General features: G+C 42.7%; 1 protein-coding gene across 1 annotated transcript in view; it reads right to left on the bottom strand.

Moving 5' to 3' along the window:
• Positions 1-2,074: 2,074 nt before the first annotated feature.
• LOC144093048 (SH3 and multiple ankyrin repeat domains protein 1-like) overlaps positions 2,075-21,654 on the bottom strand; it is a 37,548-nt gene continuing 17,968 nt past the window's right edge. The window contains exons 14-28 of the mRNA XM_077626308.1: positions 21,186-21,316; positions 20,844-20,983; positions 19,818-19,931; positions 19,038-19,116; positions 13,083-13,165; positions 12,876-13,000; positions 11,910-12,045; positions 11,735-11,815; positions 10,715-10,723; positions 10,509-10,535; positions 10,362-10,418; positions 9,424-9,545; positions 9,124-9,232; positions 4,685-7,799; positions 2,075-3,327 (exon numbers count right to left, since the gene is read on the bottom strand). Coding sequence (XP_077482434.1) covers positions 2,424-3,327; positions 4,685-7,799; positions 9,124-9,232; positions 9,424-9,545; positions 10,362-10,418; positions 10,509-10,535; positions 10,715-10,723; positions 11,735-11,815; positions 11,910-12,045; positions 12,876-13,000; positions 13,083-13,165; positions 19,038-19,116; positions 19,818-19,931; positions 20,844-20,983; positions 21,186-21,316 — 5,232 coding nt within the window. The 3' untranslated portion in view covers positions 2,075-2,423. The remainder of the gene's footprint in view (positions 3,328-4,684; positions 7,800-9,123; positions 9,233-9,423; positions 9,546-10,361; positions 10,419-10,508; positions 10,536-10,714; positions 10,724-11,734; positions 11,816-11,909; positions 12,046-12,875; positions 13,001-13,082; positions 13,166-19,037; positions 19,117-19,817; positions 19,932-20,843; positions 20,984-21,185; positions 21,317-21,654) is intronic.

Here is a 21,654-nt window from a genome sequence, read left to right as displayed (position 1 = left end):
GCAGACATACGTATTGAGACAGTTGAAAAGGTGAAGCAGTTAAAAGCCCTTTGTGATCATGGCACCTAAAGTATGATAGAGCACGCTCAAATTTAGGAGAACGGTCACAGCCAATGGCTTAACTTCTGACTTCAGAATTAAAAAAATAAAATAAATCTATGGATGATGTATACGCCAATATTACGGAAGTCTATTACAACAACACATTAAAAAAGTTCTGTACCGTATGAAATTAATGACATCTAATTCAGTAAAATTCAGTTTCAAAACCATAGCATGAAATTCATGATGTTATGACTTGGAATTTAACATGCTGTCATGATAAATTTACCTTGCTATAATGTATAATTCAGCAAAATAAAATAGAAAATGTTCAGCATTAACATTATTAATGTCCAATTACAGTAGTATTGTTATGGGCATTTTTTTTTTAAATATTAAAATAGAGTTAGGGGAGGATTAACTAGTAATTAATAAAAATGCATTGTAAAAAACAAAAATAAAATAAAAATTAACCTTTTAAATTGTTTTTGAATAAATTGTTAGAAAACAAACAAACAAACGAAACATCTTTTTATACCGATCTTTTTTTCCCCTTATTTCGTAGCAATAGACTTCCGTTCAACATGAGTATAGTTTCTGTCCTAAATGTAAAATAACAAAATTATGTATATCAATAACGGAGTATTAGGGCTACACTTTTTTTAAAAATAGAATTCAAAATGCGAGGATAGCGTCAAAATACCACGTTTTCTTTGGGTAAAGTTCCGACATCCCTTCTTTGGACGTTATGACCTCACTCTGGTTGTATTTCAAATTTCCCCGCAGCTTGACGCCTTTTTGTCCCTAGCGTGTAGCCCTGACACTCCTTGCTACTAAAAATAAATTGAAGCGCCTTCGACAAGCATTTCCTCTCCTCACTCCGAATGAAGCTAACGGCTAATAGTGAATCCCTTTAAATATGTCATATAATACTTAGTGCTCGCACGTAAAACACATACAAAGCTTATTATCATAAATAATTTGGGGGCACGATGGCAAATATATCAAAACAAATACTATTATTTTAATTCCTCTACTAAAAAAGAAAAAAATATGTTATGTTGTCCTCTGACCTTGTATCATAAAGTGATGTCACGGTGAGGTCCTTGTGTTCCTGGCAACATTTTAGTGGTGTTTTCCCTGTAAGCATATTAATAAAGTCAAACTGCCATTAACTCAGCTTTCACATCTGTCCTTGAGGGTGTGTGTTCAAGTGTCTGTTAACTCATTGGCTGCCATCTGTCATGGATCATGATCTTTTACAACTTTTACATTGCGGTACATGTTGCAATGGAAGCAAAGATGCCCTTTACGGCTATATTCATCCAATCCATTTGGACTGCAAGGGTTGTTAGCCTGTCATGGACCATTTTCCTTTAGAACTATTAAAATGTTCTACCGTATTTTCTCGCATATTAGCCACCCCCACGTTTAAGCCGCAGCCTTAAAATAGCCTTAAAATAGTTGAATTTTACAATTTGTCTCGTATAAGACGCCCCCCGATTCACAATTTTCATCTCTATATTTATGATTTAAATAGGGAGGACAAATGTGTTACTTTGAAGGGTAAATCTTAAGAAAAATCATCGCACGTGGACGAATTCAAAAAGGAAGTCAGGTGAGCAGTACAACCAGGAAGTGTGTCCGTAACGGTCTAGTTTGTCATCCATGGCAGGCACAAGTCAGTGAGTTTTTCCCGTTTTATGCAAGATGGGTTTTTTTCTTGAATTTCATTCATAAACATTAAAATAAATTTCGTCCTTTTCACCTTGCAGCTTCGTGCATGTCAAGTCTTTTTGTTATGCGCATATAAGCCATACCCTCGATTCAGTCATCTTTTGAGCGACAAATAGGGTGTCTATGCGAGAAAATACGGTACATGTTAACATTTCAACTGCCATTGACGGTCGACAGTCAAATGATTTGAACGAGTCTCGCCGTCAATGGCGTTGGAACATAATCGTTAACGTTGATGGCAGCCAATGTTTAGAACCCGGAACAGTTGTACGAATGTGCAAATCAAATACCGAAAAGACCAGCCTGAAAGTGTGTTGAAGTCCACTGTTCTTCTTTTCCTGATCTTCTGATAATGTTCCTCTGTCAAGTCATGTGTCCTAAAACATTTTTTGGGTTAATTTTTCCAATCACTCCATCACTCTCACTGACATGCAAAGGCCTGGAGAGAGAGAAGGAGGGCAAATCATTGCAGAAGGAAAACTAAAACGGGAGAAAGTTAGATGTGTGGGGCAAAGGATCGAGTGAAGATCATTTCCATTTCCAAATTGTATGTCGCCGATAAAGACAAGTGGGAATCCGACTTTTCCAGAAGGACTCGCTCCTGCATTTTTGTCCCATTAATGACCCTGTTTGGAAGTCTTCCCTCACCTGTCAGTGAGCTTCTTCAGCGCCCTCTCGATGTTCATTCGGTGCCCCACGCGAATCACCCCCAGGTCCAAGAAGTCGTCCTTGGTAAGCGAAGGCAAATGGGATCCGTCGATCTCGTTATCGATAAAACGCTCTATGTGTTCGGCCAGGTTCAGGTAAGCTAACCAGTCGGCTACGTCGTATTTGGTCCAGTAGGGTAGCGGCTTGAGAGCGAAGGGTTTGGATGGTGGCGGAGGGGTCAGGTGGGGGAAGTTAAGACAAGACGGGCTCGGGGGTAAGTGCAACGGGGACGAGGCTCCGGAAAGAAAATGGGTTGGGGAGAGAGAACGGGAAACGAGTAGGGGGTTAGGACTGGGTGCGCTGGATGGGGAGAAAAGTGGAGGCGTCGAGGTCGTGAAGGCGTCTCCGAGAGGGAGGCCGGGAGAAGGAGGGGTGAGAGGTCCTTGGAATTCAAAGGGGTTACTGTAGATCGGTGTGCTAGGAAGGATAGGGAGGGACGAGGGTCGCGGAGGGGTGGAATTGGCCTGTTCGGCGTTATAGATCAGGGGACTCGGGGCTCGGCGTCGGGAAACAGCAGATCGCATCTCCTTGGTAGGACTGCACTGAAAATCAAAAGTCTGCCGCCTCATTTTGGAACGATGCTTATTAGGGGACGTCGGGTAAGGGCAGTAGGTCGGCGAGTGGGGCGGGTGCGAGAGCACCGGGGAGCTGGGCATTTGCGGGGAGGGCGAACGGGTCCAGTTGCGTTGTTGCGCTACCTGCGGGGAATGCGATACGGAGGGAGCGGCGGGTAGATTGTGCGGGAGTACTTGATGGAGATGAGGAGAGGAGGTGGGCAAGGGTGAAGTGGAGCGGCCCGTAGGGGGGCTGTGGAAGGCGTCGGTCAGATCTGTGGAAAATCTGCAAGATGAAAAGCAAAAGGTCATGTATAAGCCGGAGGGTCTATGCAAATTGTTTGCTCTTATGAAACTGAAACTTGATTTGAAAACAGTTATTTCAACTCAACAATAACAAATATTTGCAGGGACTTGGACACATTTTGCCCAGGAAAAGTTGGGCCATTACGTTTAAATATTAAGAACCCTGAAGACGTGACCGGACGATTCGCCAAAAGACGTTTGGCCGACGGACGTTTGGCCGACGGACAGTTCGCCGAACGGACGTTTCGCCGAAACGCTCGCCCCGCCCCCGGATCGTGTGTGTACATGTTTTTCAACCTCGGCCCACGGGCCATATACGGCCCGTTACAGATAACAGTCATTTAGGAATAACAAGGGCATGTACTGCCCCGCTGGACATATTTCTAAATACAAGTATGTACTACATTTTTTATGTTATCCTTGCGTTTAAAGTAGTAGCCATTTGGACACGCAATGTAATTTATCAAAGCTGGGGATTGATGTCTAACACTGAGAAAAAACAACACTAGAAGACTTTCTAAGTGCCTTGGACAGACTAGAGGGCTTAGAGAACAATACCTGAAAATGCCATAGAACACACTTTTACTTCTAGTTTAATTTTAAATAATTTCCCATTATTTTAGGAAATATATATTCAAAATGATTTGCTGAGAACCTTAATTCAAAGGTTAATCTCAACGTCTTCTATGCTGGTGTAAGTTTTCTGGAGTAGGATTTCTGGATTTACAATTTCATTACAGTAGGTAGTACTTACTGTTACTACTACTTTATTTTCTCTATTTCTTCTGTCACGTACTGTTCTGCGTGATCTCCAAATGGCTACTACTTTAAACGCAAGGATAAAATAAAAAATATAAAAAATTGGCAGCACATTGTAGTACGTACTTGTATTTAGAAATATGTCCAGCGGGGGGCAGTACATGCCCTTGTTATTCCTAAATGAATGTTATCTGTAACGGGCCGTATATGGCCGAGGTTGAAAAACATGTACACACACACACGATCCGGGGGCGGGGCGAGCGCGCGAATCCCGTTTCGGCGAAATGTCCGTTCGGCGAACTGTCCGTCGGCCAAAAGTCTTTCGGCGAACTGTCCGTCGGCCAAAAGTCTTTCGGCGAATCGTCCGAGTATCCCCTGAAGACCATAACCATATGCACTGATTGCGCTAACTCACCACCCTGGGAACCACAGTTCCCTCTTAAACTCTTGGTCTCAATTTTTTAGCACTTATTATAAACAACCGCACGAGGAACATGTTGAAACTGCTGTGTTGTGTGACATATTACAAGTGTTCCAGTACTGTCCCAAAGAAAATCAGAATCTGGAGAACAACCAACCTGTGCATGGTGGGTGATTTGGGGGTGTGGCTCCAATCCTCCATGCTCCTCATGCTACTCATCTGGTGAAGCTTGGAACTCAGTTCATTGATGATGCTGGCCTTGACACCCGAGAGAGGCGAGTGAATTCTGCGCGTGTCCAAAGCTCTCTGGAGCTGCTCGTCCTCCTCGATCTCTCCCCAGCCCGCCGGCCGAGCATCAATGGGTCTGTCTAAGCAGGCCGCCAAAGCGGCGCTAAAGTTGTCCCCCATTTTGGGTCTACTCGGCAACATTTGTCTTTCTTCGGGTAGGGCTCCATCTAACCGGATGTTGTCTGGGATGTTTTGTCTATGCAGTTGTAGAGGGGCGGGGTGTGTGCTGTTTTGCCTTCTTAGTGCAACAGGCAGGACCCTCCCTGGGCCCTGCTTACGATGCGTTATCTTCGGAAACGCCGGGTTTGCCATTTTGACATTCTGTCCGTCAAGCATTTGCCCACTCGGGTAAGGCGGAGAAGGGTCCTGGGGCGCGCCCCCTCCTTTTCCGCTCGATCCATCTCCTCCAAAGCCGATCCTCTCTCCTCTTAGTCCACTCAAACCCAACATTTCGATATGATGGTCACTGCTGCTGTGGCTGTCCAGTTCCTCGATCCCGGAATCCCCCACGGGATCTTGCCATTCTCCACTCTTAGATACGTTAGCGGGGTGGTTAGCGTAATTCGGAGCCCTGCCCCCCGTGCTAAAAGATCCGGGCTTGGCTCCTCCTACACTCGGGCTGTAGTCGGAAGCCGTGGAAGCCGTGGTGGTTGTCGCGGCCGCAATGGCCGTCATCGTGGTGGTGGCGTACGTCACGGTCGTGGTGAGGGCCGCCGTGCCTCTGTCGTGGGCGGTGGCGTCGCACCCTCCCAATGGGTCGTCGGGGGCGGAGACGCTGTAAAATGAGTGAGAATGGGACGTGGGTTGGGGTCTGTGTAGGTTGGTGGCAGGGAGAGCAGGAGATGGTAAGGATGGCGAGAGAGCGGACTGCGTCAGGGTTGCCACCTCGCTGTCGTAAGAGGTGAGGCTAGATGCGGCGGAGTCGCCACCCTGTGAGGAGGTTTGAGGAACATTTGGGGGCTTTGGAGATGGAGAGGGTAAAGGAGGCGGCGGAGGAGCATTGGCGGATCGTTGACCCGCGTATCGCTCGTGCTGGTGATAGTCCCTCACTCTTTCGTTCTTACCATTGGCAAACTGTAACGGTGGCGGCAAAGGGTCCGCGAAAACAAACTCCTCGTCGACGTCGATTGAAGGAGCTGGGGGTGGAAGGACCATCATTCCCAAATGTTCTGCTCTTGCTTCTTCTGTTGCGTCAGGTGCTGCGGGGACCGCGTACTGTGGGATGTAGCTGGTGTTGGGCGCGCTTTCCATTTGCAGAAAGGAAGGCCTTCGGGGGGCAGGCTGAGTTGGGGGCGGTGGGGGCTGTACAGACCTGCCATCGTGAGCCTCCTTTTCTCTTTCCCTGTGGTAATAGTGACTGGAAAATTGGCTGTCTCTGTCTTCCGAGAAACGAACTCGAAGACCTTCTCGGTGCCCTACATCCTTGTCTCGCTCCATCCTATCCCCTTCACCCCCCACGCGTAGTATCCTTGGAGACTGCGGCCGACTTTGAGATGCGGGTGAGGTGGTGGCGCTGGGAGAGGTCAGGTGAAGGGAAACCGGTGACGTGTAAGTTGATTGTGTTGGAGTCGCGAAAAGAGACGGTGTGGGGGTCGGTGTGGAGACGGCGGTGAAGGCTCCCACGGTCGACAGCTGTCGGCCAAAGTGTCTCTCTTCTCGTCGAGTTCTGCGGTCGTCCTTGAGGGCCCTCTCCCGGGCGGCGAGGGCAAGTCCTAGTGGAGACGAGGGGTCGAGAACCTTACCTGTGAGTGGGTGGATGAAAGTGGTGGCTGGCTGCGAGCCAAACATTGACGGCGCTGACTTGGGTTGACCGTCCTGACTGAGGACAGGAGAAGAGTACTCGGGCAGGCCAAAGGCTGGAGGCATGCTGCTGGAATAGTGGACATAATTGTCTCCAGAAAACATGCCCTCATCAATGGACTTGGACGGCCGCAGTCGAGGACTTGGTACTTCCATTTGCAAATTCTGTAATGGCTGGATCCTTGCTTTTAGTGCTTCACCTCCCTCCCCTTCTCCTCCGCCTGGCTCCCCCGGGATGTCCTCTTCATTTGAAAGAAAAAAAGAAGCACTCTTTCTCCTCATGTCGCGGAAACGTTCCCTCTCCCTGCGAGCCCCTCCACCTTCTAAAGTCGCCCCGAACGTTGAGGAGTAGTCTAGGTTCTCAAGTTCTTTTTGCTTCGGAGAAACCGGAGGAGCGGTGACGGATTGAAATGAGGAGGTGGAAGTCGGCGGTTGAGGTGGAGTCGAGCTGAGCGGGGAAGGTAAGGTGGAATTGGGACTTTCCAGAGATTGAGGTTGACCAGAGGTTTGGCCCTCTCCATCCTGTGGCGCTTCGGCCTCCATGCTACTACCCTGGCTGCTTCGTCCACTGCTGCTGGTGGAGGGCGCTTTGATGATAATGGTTGGGATGGGGATGGAGGTCTTCTCTTTGGCTGCGGCGGCTTTCCCTCGATGCTGCCGCAGTCCCTCCTCAACTTTGGACTGTTTAGTCAGTGCGCCCCGACCTCCCCTGCGGGTGCCCCCCCTGCCGGTGCCTCCGCTCTGCTCGCGAGTGGCTATGTGTGAATGATGAGGCACGTTTTGTTGGGTTTTTGGTTTGGCACTCGTTGGGGGTGTCGCACTGCTGTAGCCTCTTCGTAAGCCTCCCATCTTGCCGCCCCCTCGCCTGGGTGCCTCTTGCTCTTTGGCGCCGAGTCCTTCCGATTGTCGTCGGAGCGTGGAGGCCATGACTTGCTGGTTCATCCCGCCGCCTCTTTCCCAACCTGGTTGATTGGGATGGCCTGATTGGACCTGGATGTGGCCTTGCGATACAGGAGGTATGGGCATGGCAGGCCCCCTACCTGGATGAGGGCCGGCAGATAACGGTGGTTCAGGTGCCAACGTATTCGGGGGTGGTGGGATTTCTTCTGGTCCTGGCATGGACAAGCTACGCGCTAGCTTCATAGCTGGCGGGTGAAGGTATTGCCGCTCCTCCTCAGTTATACCTTTGTACAACAACACACGTAGGTGAATTCAGAGATTTATTTCTAACGGAAAAAAAGACTAAGAACGATGAAGAACTTAACCGATTGGCTGCCATTGACTTTGCTACATGCCCATTTTATTTTGACTGGGAGGTGAAGCCAACAAGTGAATTGTGGCGTTACAGCCAATGTTCCCTCTAAGCCACATGTGTCAAAGTGGCGGCCCGGGGGCCAAATCTGGACGCCGCATCATTTTGTGTGGCCCGGGAAAGTAAATCATGAGTGACGTCTTTCTGTTTTAGGATCAAATTAAAATGAAGAGTATAGATGTATATTACATTTCCTGATTTTCCCCCTGTTAATATTCAGGGCTTTTAATCCAGTTCTTTTAATCAATTTATTAAAAAAATATCTAAATATTATATCTAAAATTGTCCGGCCCACGTGAAATCAAGTTGACGTTAAAGCGGCCCGCAAACCAACCCAAGTCTGACACCCTTGGTCTAAGCTGTGCAATTGCGCACTGGTCGCACTCTCAGAGCACAAGAAAACCGATCCAGCGCAGAGAGAGCACTGCAAATATATTGTATATATATCACTTTTTTTCTGTATCATTTTACTGTGTAATTCTTTGAGGGGTCCAGCCATTCATTGTATAAAATGCAATCACGCTACACAGCCAATCACGGCATTGACAGTGCAAATTCTAGTGCCATTTACTAAGATGTTTTATGTAAGGATATTAATAATTAAATGTTATGGCTAGATCATTTTTGGGTCGTCAAAATACACCTGGTCATTTTTTGTCGCGGGCCACGTGGTAGTTTCGATTACATCCAGAGGGCCGTTATGTCTTCCAACTAAGCTGCCAAAACTAATCGATTAATAAATTGACAGCTTTCTTGATCGTGCTAATCGATAGATCATTTTTGGACATTCAAATTAGTACAAATTGTTTGCGATTTTTGATTTAAAATGAGGAAACACAGGAAATAATCTACAATCTTCATTTGAATTTCATCATAAAACAGAAAGTTAGCACTCATCATTTACTTTCTCGGGCCACACAAAATGATGCGGTGGGCCAGATTTGGCCCGCGGGCCGCTACTTTGACACATGTGAATTAGAGGGAACATTGGTTACAGCGAACTGTTTTTCAAACTTTCCATTTTTCGGATGTTGTGTGTGGCTTAATTATGTCGTAATTGTTCTGTTTTTTGTTGTTGTTGTAATTGACACTGTTTGTTCTGTGGCATACTTGCATTCGGCAGCGTTGTTACAAATTTAGAACACGTTCATCCACATTACAGGGACTCAACAATTGAGTCTGCCATTAAGTCTTACCAATGGATTTTTGACGCATCATGACAGCATGCTGTGCTGGTTGAAAGTGGGCTTGGTTGTAGCCAAAACCGGGTCTGGGATTCGCCGCGGACTGCAGCTCGTACGTCGGCTTCGGGTGGCACACATAATTAGAGGAAGAAAAAAAAAAACTTGTGATTAAAACAGAATGTTGGAGGGGGAAATAATTTAGAGGCCAGTGTGTTTGATGTAAAGCTGTGACGCGCTCATTTAAATACATGCATCCAGGCAACGTTGAATAGATGAATGGACACAACCAGACTCAGAATGGGCGGAAAATACCTCGTTGGATGCATTGGGAACGATACTCTTGCTCCGGTCCCTCTTGCCTCCGTGACCTCTCTGGCCTTGGTTGTCTGATGTAATGGAGTGCTGGGCGGCGGCCAAGATTTCATCCAGTTTATCTTCAAAAAAGGAACAAAACATGAAAAGGAGAGCTTCTTATAGAGCGTCATGCGGGACTAAATAACATAGAAAAAAAGTGAAACAAATACCTATAAATTGTAATGAAAATTGAAATATGGACATGTTGATATCAAAATAAATCGAAAAAGTAGAGGTTCTCAAAAAGTCCTGCACTGCCAAAATGAAATGAATGGTTGCTTAAATACGTAAATAAAAACTGCAGTAAGCACATGCTGGAATAAATCTATTAAAACTGAAATATTTCAAACAAATACCTGAAATCCAAAAATTGGAAATGAATAAAAACGAAAATATATTGAATTCAAATAAACAAGAAAAAAAGAAATTTAAAACAACTACAATTAATATAAAACAAAATAAATTAATACAAAATGAAAGAGAATTGAGTGTTTAAATAAATTTTTGAAAATACTTAAATACATAAAAAAATATTTTAAAAAATGTAATAATTTAAATGATAAATGAATGTTGAAAACAATAAAACCCGAAAACTTAAACGAATAAATACAAATTGAATACTGAAATAAATGAATCAAAAATAAACAATATAAACCTGAAGAAAAACAAATACAAATTGTATCTATTAGTAAACAAATAGTGATTCAAACGTAATGATGCTATGTTTCATTGATTTAAATCTTTGGCAGCGAATGATTGCTGCCAACCCTCCCACTTCAAATGGATTGGATGTCCACCGCCTTCAAAGGCGGCCAGTAAGTTAAACTAGTACTTCATCATTTGTTCTTGATCCCCAAAGGTAGAAAACTCCTCCATGACCAAAGCAGGTTTCTTACTCAGTGCCATCTGATAGACTGTCCTCTTCTTATCAGGACCCTGAGAGGAATCATAGTCTGCAAAAGAAGAAGAAAAAAGCTGGCATCAAAAGGCTCTTAATTAAGGCCCGGGGGCTGATCGAGTCAACGATAAAGCCTGATGCTCACCTGCTTTCTTTTTCCATGGAGAGGCAGCTAGAGCATACATAATCGGGAAGGAGAAATTAGCTGCTGAGGCGGCGGAACGGTCATGTTGGGATGGCGGATGAAGGGATGGAATACATACTCGGACACAAGATGGTGTGAATGCAGAGGGAGGATGGTGATGGGGACGGAAATGATAATGAAGATGCACGATTTTGTGATCCTCCCACCTTTCTCCACTTTGGAACAGCGCATGTTGTTGGGAGGAGGAAAAAAAATAGGGGGGAGGCTGTTAGCAAGCATTTAAGTGTGATTATAGAATATAACAATGCCATTCCATGAAATCACAGGAGTGTTAACATTTTGTAAAAATTGACAAAGAGAAATGGTGTGTTTTGTCATTGATAAACACAAACGGATTAAACAATGAAAAGTTTTGTGATCGACTTTTACTTTTTGTCATTGAAAAATGAATGAAAAATAATGGGCCCTTCTTTGACATTCTCTTTCGCAACTGCCTTTTGCCATCGCTGTTGGCGAAAAGAATATTCTGTCAATCAAATGCCATTGACGGCAGTAGATGTCCAAACGATTTTGACATCACATGTTAATTCCTCATAGGCCACGGTAAACGTGCAGTACGGTGTGAGCTTCAAAAATTCACTATGTAGACATTTTATATATCCTCACTTAATTTGTTATACTTTAATTATAGCCTGCGGCGAATTTGTAAGCAAAATTACTAACAGAATGTTGATTGTATTAGCATATACTAATTACCATGTGTTTAAATAGCAAATATTGAATAGTGTAGACCACTGACAAAGTGGTGGCCCGGGGGCCAAATCTGGCCCACCGCATTATTTTGTGTGGCCCGGGAAAGTTAATCATGAATGCCGACTTTCTGTTTTAGGATCAAATTCAAATGAAGAGTATAGATGTATATTAAATTTCCTGATTTTCCCCCTTTTAAATCAGTAATTGTAATTTTTTAATCCACTTTTTCTGTGTTTTTAGTTCAAAAATCATTTTGTAAAATCTAAAAATATATTTAAAAAAAGCTAAAATAAACATTGTTTTAGATCTATAAAAAACTGAATATTCAGGGCTTTTAATCCAGTTCTTTTAATCAATTTATAAAAAAAATATCTAAATATTATATCCAAATGTGGCCCACCAACCAAACTGGGTTTGACACCCCTGGTGTAGACAATTAGATTTCATGCCATCATGTGCCTTTGTCATCTCACCCATGTCTTCCAGCTCCGATGTCATGGACTTGGAGCGCAGAGCAATGGCCGGGGGAGTCAACCTTTTGGACTGCTGCGGGGCTAACGAAAGAAAGTCCGGTCCACACATGCGGTCATCACTAGCGACCACGTCAGCAAGACACCGCGGAAAAAGTTTGGATTTTGTGTTGCTCACCTTTCTTACGAACCGTATCTTCCAACTCGGGGTTTCTGGCAACCATGACAACTTTGACCATTAGGCTGTTGCCACCCTGTCGAATGGTGTTGACAACCTGCCGGTGTCCTACCTTTACCACATTCTGGCCGTTCACCTGGAAAAACAAATATTTGCCTCATTTGCAAACATGAATACATATTACACATTTGGGAAAGTTGAGTTTTTTGCCCTTTTCCACCCTTTTGTTTTCCATTCTCCCGTCTAAAGAATTGAGGCGTCTCCCATCAAATCACCTTGCTGTCTGTCCTCTCCCTGTATTTGTCAGTGTCTTTGTTTAATGTTCTAGAATTCCATGTGTATTCCTATCATACTTGGACGTTTTCCCTTTTCCACCTGTTTGTTTCCCCCTTTGTCTTACAAGATATTGGGGTGCCTCAGTGCAACGTTACACTTGTAGGTGTCGCTCTTATTTTTATACTCTTAAAAACTAAATTCCTTTTTTATTTCCAACATACTTGGCCAGTTTTCCCTTTTCCACCTGTTTGTTTCCCCCTTTGTCTTATAAGATATTGGGGTCCCTCAGTGCAACGTTCCACTTGTAGGTGTCCCTCTTATTTTTATACTCTTAAAAACTAAATTCCTTTTTTATTTCCGACATACTTGGCCGGTTTTCCCTTTTCCACCCGTTTGTTTCCTCCTTTGTCTTATAAGATATTGGGGTGCCTCAGTGCGACGTTCCACTTGTCAGTGTCCCTCTTATTTTTATACTCTTAAAAACTAAATTCATTTTTTATTTCCAACATATTTGGCCAGTTTTCCCTTTTCCACCTTTTTTGTCTCACTGTGACCATCCCATTCTAGCTGTTATTGTCTTTTTTGTTACTGAAAATGGAATTCTGTGTCATTACAACGTAAGTTTTATAACCACATGCTGAGCAGCCAATAGTTTCTGCATATTGGTCATGTGACCGATATTTTACTCACCTCGATGAGGAAATCCCCCATCCGTAGGCCGGCCCTCCAGGCTACGCCCCCCTCATCGACAGATTCCAGGTACTGCAACGCTGGAAACGCTGGCGTGGGAGTGAATTCCTCTATGGGAGTCTGAGCTGTGGAAGTTTGGGCAAAAAAGACGAGCATGAATGGAGGCATGATAGAAAAAGTAGAGATTAATTTTGAGCGGGTGTTTACCTTTGGCTCCTCGGAGCACAAAACCGAATCCTTCATTGTCTTTCTTCTGTAGGAGTGCTGTCTTCTCCTTAATGATGTAGTCACTGCAAGGAGGAGTGGAAAACAATAACACGGTGGAATCATTTGGCTTTTGTTGCAAGAGGAAAGTCATTTTGTCAATTTGAGGGGAAAACTGTTTAACTGCATCACATTATGAAACCACTGCAGCAAAAGAAAGGTCGCTGGCAAAATAAACAGCAGCGATGCACAGTGAGAGAGGCGGAGGAAAGCCTCCAGACTCACTTGACTTAAGTTTAACACCTTGTTATTGTTGTGCTCCAGACGAGACTATTCGAGCTAATTGAAACCGAGATCAAGACGAACATTTTTGGAAGTCGAGACCAAGACTTTGTGCAATCCAGACAGAGACAGGCCTGGAAATTTGAGAGGCAAGACAAGAGACAAGAGAAAGACTTTTGGGAGCGCATACAAGGACAAGAACAAAAAAATTGGGAGTCCAGACAGAGACCAGACCAAGAATTCAGACACAGACAAGAGCGAGAACTTTTGAATTTTGTGAGTTCAGACTAAGACCAGGTCAAGACCTTTGGGGACTACCAAGAATTTTTGGATGTTCCAACCAAGTCAATACTGAGATTATTGCAAGTTGAGACAAAGACAAGAGAAAATTAAGATTTCTTTTTGTGTCCAGACCAAAACATTTGGGTGTACAGATCAAGCCAAAACCGGCATCTTTGGGATTCTAGTCCAATAAAATACCAAGACCTTTAGTAGTCCAGAACGAGACGATCACGCAAGACCAAGAGACATCCAGTCCGTTTCAAATGGCCTGTAAATGACCATGCTTGACTCCCATGTTGGCAAAAAACATCCAATCCAATGTGAAAATGTTCATGTTCAAACATAAAACATTTGAACTTTAACCCCATTCATGCAAAGATTATATTTTGCTTCTAACCCTTCCACGGCACTCATTTAACTCATTGGCTGCCATAGACGGGACTAGAAGTCCAATACATTTTGACTGGAAGGAGAGAATCGAAGAATGTTTGTGATCCCTCCAAAACAGAACCCATCTAATTTTAGCTAGCTGCTTGCCTTTTCCATCCTAACCACAGTAAAACTGTACAAAAATGCTTCCTGCCGAATCCCGAAAATCGATACACGAATCCATATTTCGAGCACAAAACTGAAAACGACAACACGTTTCCCCCGACTGAGGTCCATCCCTAGCACGTTCTCCATCGACATTGCTGGTTCGCTAACGCTTAGCCGCCTTCCAGCCATCTGTTCCTCACACCTTATTCTTTTTTTCCTCTCACAATGTCCTCCATCGTGCAATCTTTCTTGGAAGATCAAAGTAACAAGGAGTGGGTAGACCAAAAGCAAGGAAGGGGGAACACTGGCTGGTGACGTCGGCGGTCCTCCAGGTGAGACATTTGCTCACTCATTTAGCTACTGTGAGCATTCAAAACAAATGTTGATTTTTTTTGGGAAGGATTTCCAGAATGGTGGAAGAAAGTTTTTCAATTATGAGTATGGCGAATCGATCGAGTGCTTGTTGTTGACATAAAATCGTGCTAATTCATTTTTATTCAGGTTTTTAATAGCAAATATTATTTTTTTTGTATTTGTTTTTTTAATTTACTTACATTCTTTTTAATGAAAAAAAAAGGAAAAACAGAAAACGCCTTTTCTTATTTACTTGGTCATTGTAAAATAGCAGAAAAAACCCAGCCCCCGGGCCTTGAGTTTGACACACATGCAACGATGTCTGAGAAACGCCACTAGAGAGGTATGAAATATTTAGTAGAGGCACATGGGTGATGTTTGATGTGCTACCACACAAACAAAATACATGTTAAATTATTCTTTAAAATGCTTTCATGAAAAAAAAAAACGAAATGATTTTTGGAGCAAATGATTTTTTTTTAAAAAAGCAAGATTATTTCTTAACGCATAGGTATGCACATGAACACATAGAAATGAATCTTCACGGTAATCCCTCCACACACACACACACACATCAATTATACAAGAGCTATTTCAAAAGACAGGTAGAAACCGCCAAATCCCTATGAATGAAAAACCTCCTCAGTATTTAATCCACCCACATCGTCTGAGTGAAACGCGTCAATGTTAACCACACACAAGCATGCAAGTGGTACATTGAACAGACAACGCCAGAGCTGCGCCAAGGAAAAAGACGCGTACGGCACACCAATTTGCTCTTTGAAGAATTATTATCATTATTTTTTTTTTTTGAAAAGACACGGCCTGTGAGAAACGTCATCATCTACCTCTCCCCTCTCTCCATTGTCCTCTCTTCACATCCATAGCCAGCCAATGAAGGAGGAAACAGCCGCTACCTGTAAATGAACCACACTCTGCTGTTTCTGGGGCCCAGTGACGGCCACCGAGGAGAGAGGGAGAGGGCGAGAGAGCGGACTCTCTCGCCGCATCCCTCCATTGCCTTCCTCTTCCTCTCTCATCTTCTTCCTCCTCCCTTCCTCTTCCTCCTCCCTCACTCACTCACTCACTCACTGACTCCCAGGCAACCACAGTAGAGGACAGAGAGGAGGAGGGGGGAGCAGGTCTGGGAAGCCCTCAGAGATTGTGTTCAGTGCTCTACTGCTGTACGATATGAAAGAAAAAAAATCTATCGTGATATGGGCTATTTTATATTACCATTTCGACATCATATATGTATTTTAAATCGTTTGGAGAGAAATACAACAACAATGACGACAGCTTTTCCCCTATTCACTGGATTTCCGACCTGCCACAAATGTTAAATGTATCAAGTAGTGCTTCAACCTAAAACTATCCACTATGAACAGAAGCAACAAAGTAGGTAGGATCCATCTTTTTGCTCAAATCTCAAGATATCTAATTATCTATTACTACTTCTGACTATTAGTTTTGATTTTTAAGACTGATGTATATGAATACTTTCAGGCACAATGGTTGCTTTACAGTGATCACATTAGAGATCTTTAACCCAGATATAAATAAAGGACTGTATATGTCAAAGTGGCGGCCCGGGGGCCAAATCTGGCCCGCCGCATCATTTTGTCTGGCCTGGGAAAGTCAATCATGAGTGCCGACTTTCTGTTTTAGGATCAAATTAAAATGAAGAGTATAGATGCATATTAAATTTCCTGATTTCCCCCTTTTAAATCAATAATTGTAATTTTTTAATCCATTTTTTTCTGTTTTTAGTTCAAAAATAATTTTGTAAAATATAAAAATATAAAAAAAGCTAAAATAAACATTGTATTAGATCTATAAAAAACTGAATATTCAGGGATTTTAATCCAGTTCTTTTAATCCATTTATTTAAAAAATGTAAATATTATGTGTAAAACGGTCCAGCCCACGTGAAATCAAGTTGACGTTAAAGCGGCCCGCGAAGCAACCCGAGTCTGACACCCCGGGTATATGTCCTAAAAATGTGGATGAGTGTTAATGTATATTACTATTACTATAGATATTTGTCTCCTTGTGCCCTGATATTGGCTGGCCACCAATTCAAAGTGTCCCCACCTACTGATCCTATTTGTCTGTGACTGTTCCTGAAAGGCTTCAAGTAATCTTGTTATACATACATATAACAAGTAGCACCACGAATGTCTTACTCACGACATTTTTCCACTACTTTACGACATTTCACTAGAAATGTCCAAATAGCTTTCTACAAGAAACCATACTGGAGACAATGGAGGAGTTTGACAACACGAGCCTGTGTTTGTGATTGCAGGGGGCGACAATAAACAAGATAGCATTCGCAAATGTGCGCTCTCGATCCCTAGCCAATCACAGATTGGCTAACAGCTGACTCCCTTCTCAGACTTCCACAAGCACACCTGCCAATTTGAGCTTTTCTTCAGAAACACTTCTCGCTGCGATGCCCAACCATTTTTGACAGAACATGTCACCTCGTTGCGAAAGCGGGGCCCGTTAGCATACAAGAAAGAGAGTGTAAAATCCTAGGGTAGGTTCTGCTCGCTAGCTCAAGGACGCAACAACCGCTCAGCCTATTTATGACTCACCATCACCAACATGATGTATTTACTCCCAAAGACATATTCGTACATACAACGGCTCCCAAGCGAAATATGCACTGCCTGATGTAAAAAAACAAAATTAAAAAAATGTATTACAACTGCCTGGCGTGTTAGGCTAATTAGCTCACAACCTGCAACTGTGAACAAATATCTGAGGGAAATTTCTCACAAGAAATACATAAATACCGTATTTTCACAACTATAAGGCGCACATAAAAGTCTTAAATTTTCTCCAAAATAGACAGGGCGCCTTATAATCCAGTGCGCTTTATATATGGACCAATACTAAAATTGTTATCACAATAAAATAAAATAAATCAATCGATCGATAGGGTACACCATCCTCTACAGCTCTCACAACTACGGCAAGCAGCCCCCGACTCTACTATTTTCCCCGTAGAAAAAGTACTGTGCAGTGACTGCTGGGATATGTAGTTCTTTTGTCAATACACCCAATGGATTGTGGCCTGTATACATCGACATCAACACAGCTTTACGAAGCATGGAAAGCAGCGTTGGAATAGTTACGCTAGCTACTATTTGCGAATGGATTGTGGCCGCCCGGACGAACGTATAAAACTCAGCATTTTCGATGACTCATTTGGACAATTGTTCAATTCGGATACAGAAAATGAGGACTTTGATGGATTTGTGGGTGATGATGAGGTGAGTACATTGTGAAATGGCTAAATAAAGTACAACCGAACTCAGTTTTGCTTCTGTTGCCTTTTTAAAAACGTGTTTTTAGCGTGTGGGTGTAGCGTGTATGTTTAAGCTGGTGTATGTTTTGCCATGCCTGGTTGCGTCTATAAAAACGGTGCGTCCTTTGTGTGTAAAATACAGAAATAGCACTCGTTATTGACACTACGGCTAAAAATACGATGCGCCGTATAGTCGTGAAAATACGGTATATATACACATATATGTTGGATTTCATTTTGGGGGATTTTTTTTCGTATCTTGGAACAAAATTTTTCCATAGAGGATTACATAGTGGGAAAAAAAAGAAAAGCAAAAACCTAAGGGTCCGTAATGGACGAGATTTCGAACCCATGCCTTGACGTCAGTGAACTGCTAATATTTCACTCGGCCCAGCACTTAGTCCAGCTACTTTGTTTGATATCACGTTAATAACAGTGATTGGAATCATGGAATGGATGTGGTGACGCTATCTTATACATAACACTATGTGACAGTGCTAAAAGCATAATTTTAAAAGCATACTCTGAGTCCTGACTACGTGAGCGCGATAAACCACTAAGTGTCTTAAAAAAATAGTCTTTCACAGCCAGAATTGGAGAGTATTTTACTGGCCACTAGGGGTTCAGTCTCTACCATCAGGAGATAAATAACAGTACAGGGAAGGTTTCAAAATTCACTGTCCCTACATCGCGGTTATTCACCTATTGCGGCAGGTCTTGAAACCTATTAGACGCGATAAACAAAGTCTTACTGAATTTTAGATCTTAGCAATTTAATGCCTTATATTATAGATACTACTTTTTTGTTTTCCTTTCCTCTAATTAAACAACAACAACAAAATACTTTATTTATTCCTACTTTTTGGATGTAATAACATTTCTAAAGGTAAAATATTAAAACCCAGAATATGACCTTGAATTTAATTTACATAATTTATGAACATTTTTAAAAATCCTGGTAAAGTTAAAAAAAAGTATGTTTTTCTCCCAAATAAATTATTGAAGGGTGACTCGGATTCGGTGCAAAAATATGTGACCCTTCATCAGAGATAACATTTTCATATTTCACAGTATACATTTCTGTGAACAGAAGCCTACTACCAATTTGGAGGACATTTTAAAAGCATTAAATAACAAGATTGCAATTTACCAAATTGCAAATTGTCAACCCTCAAGAGGAATCTTACCTTGGACCATCGTTGTCATCATAGGCGCCGACTGTGACATTTCGGAAAAGCTTCCTCCTAGATTTTCCGGTCCGCGTCTCTGTAAGGTTAACATATGCGTATTTATTTTTAAATCTACTGTACTACCTGGAAAAAAAATGACTTCTGTGGTCTACTTCTAGATCAACATTAACGGATTGGCTGCCATTAAATTGAAAGTGACAACTTATTTTGTTTACAAATTTTTGCAGTATTTTTTTTCCAATAATTTTATGTATGGGAAGCAACTTGTCCCACATTATCAACACATATTCCAAAAATACAATACATTGGGCGCTAGCCTTTTAGCTCATTTGCTGCTATTTTTGATGATAGACTTCCAATCCATTCTGACCACCCTGTCATTAATAAAAAATAAACAAAAATGAAAGAAAACGCCATGGTCCATGATGGATTGAATAATGTTAAGTCAAAATAAATTGAATCGTTTAGCCAAATCAGTTACGTCCATCTTTTGCATATTACTGGAGAGAACCTTAATAACCACTGCTGGTACTCTAACCACACTTTAAAAACCTCTGATTTAGCACATTTGAACCCTTCATTTATTTTAATTTTTATTTTTTGCAGCATGTGGCTTTTTAAAAAAAATCTGCAACACGAGGCCCTGATTAAAGTGACTTCAAGAATAATTCTACCCTGGGGGACCATGTGAACTAAATGTGCGACCTCTGGAATCTATAGGCTGAACAATTATTTTCCAAATGAATCTGAAATGTGGGGAAAGTTTGAGCATATTACCCGGTCGATTTTCCTTGTTGACAGATGCCACTTCTTCCACGCAGTCAGCGGGGAACCAACCAGAGCGACCTTTCACTGTTCCTTCCCAGTAGCCTCCTTCTCCTACACTTAATACTGGCAGGGAAAAAATGGAATTTATTTACTTTACTCTGTAATGTGAACTAAAATATTTCAGTTTGATGGCTAGCGTTTAAAAAAAAAATCAAATTCGGGTTTATAATTTTTCAATTTTAAATGTAAATGTGGAATCTGTTCAAACCTTTTTTGTACAAAACCCTTACAATTTGTTGTTTTGTTTGTATCCAAATTTTACTACATTCACATTCCACTTTAAAACATCACATCAAATCTCTTAGTTTGGCAGTATTTTTTTGTACAAAATTGTTTCCTGTTCACAAATTCACATGATCCACTTGGTTCAGAAAATGAATGAATGACTGAATAAAAATAATAATGGAAAAAAAATAATGAAACGAGGAGAAATCAGATATCAATTCAAACAACCCATAACTTCAATCTGGACTTACCGTATGCATGCATGTACATCTATGTGTATGTATGTGTACATATACGTGTATGTACACGTATACGTACACGTATATGTACACGTATACATATACGTATATGTATATATATATATGTGTATTTCAGCAACACACTTATTTATTTATATATTTATTCATGTATTTATTTGTTTATTAACTTACTTGTTACCTATCTATTTATGTCTAAAAAGCCTTTCCTATTTCTGCATCCTCACCCTCTTGCCACTGTGACAACAAAATTTCCCGAATACGGGATGAATAAAGTTATCCAATTGGATTGGATTAAATAAAGTTATCCAATCCAATCCAATAGACCTGGGCAGGCAGTGAATGAGCTAACGCTAACGTTTGAAAAAAATGTAGTGACGACTGTGTCCAAAAGGTTTATATTCCAACACGCCAAACAGTTGAGTGCCTCTCTCGTCTGTCATTTGTGAGTCAGCCATCACTCTTGGATGAGTGCACCACGGATCACTCTCACCTTTAACTTTGTCCCCTTTGTTGAGTGACAGCTGTCTCTCTCCGGTGGCAGCGTGCGCCCTCGTGGCCACGTAAACTCTCCCCGGCACGGCGCTATACATTCGCTTCACTTGACCTCCCCCGCCGCCCGAAGGGGTCGTCCTGCGGACACGCGCCCCGACCGTGAGACCGACTCTCCAGACGCGACAACGTGACATTCCGGCGGTTATAATTAGTGGGAAAATAGAGTAGAAGTGGAGCGAGTAACGCTCAGCAGGGTTTATAAATGGAAGCAGAAGGACCTGATTAGATAGAGGAGAGAAGCCTGGGGTCTCCAGGGGGGGGGACGGGAGGTTCTCCTTACCCCTGCCTGCCTCGCGGCTGCCGGTGCCGCTCCTCCGTGTCGCTCTGGCCTCCTCTTCCTCGTGACGGAGAACGGGTGCGGTTGCGAGGGCTGCTGGAGCTGCGGTAGCCTACCGAGGACCTGCGCTGGCCCTAAACAAGGACGGATGTGGGGAAAATTGACCTGGTAAGCATAGATGAGAGGAACCAACAAATAAATAAGAAATAAGGGGTGGAACTCAGGTTACCTCAGGGATTTGTTACATTTTTATAGTGTACTCAAACTGTTAGACTCTTTAATTCAGGGCTAAAAAGGCTATTGTTTACCACAGCGTATTCATAATTCACGCTTTAGGGGCAATTTAGAGTGTTCAAGCAGCCGAGCATGCATATTTTTGGGATGTGGAAGGAAAGTGGAGTACCCGGAGAAAACCAACGCAAGCCTGGGGAGAAGATGCAAACTCCGAATAAAATGTGCACCTTTTTTGGCC

Source organism: Stigmatopora argus, chromosome 18 (genome assembly GCF_051989625.1).
Source record: "Stigmatopora argus isolate UIUO_Sarg chromosome 18, RoL_Sarg_1.0, whole genome shotgun sequence".
Classification (NCBI taxonomy): Eukaryota; Metazoa; Chordata; class Actinopteri; order Syngnathiformes; family Syngnathidae; genus Stigmatopora; species Stigmatopora argus.
The sequence above is the reverse complement of the archived record's forward strand: the minus strand, read 5'-3'. Positions and strand labels throughout refer to the sequence as shown.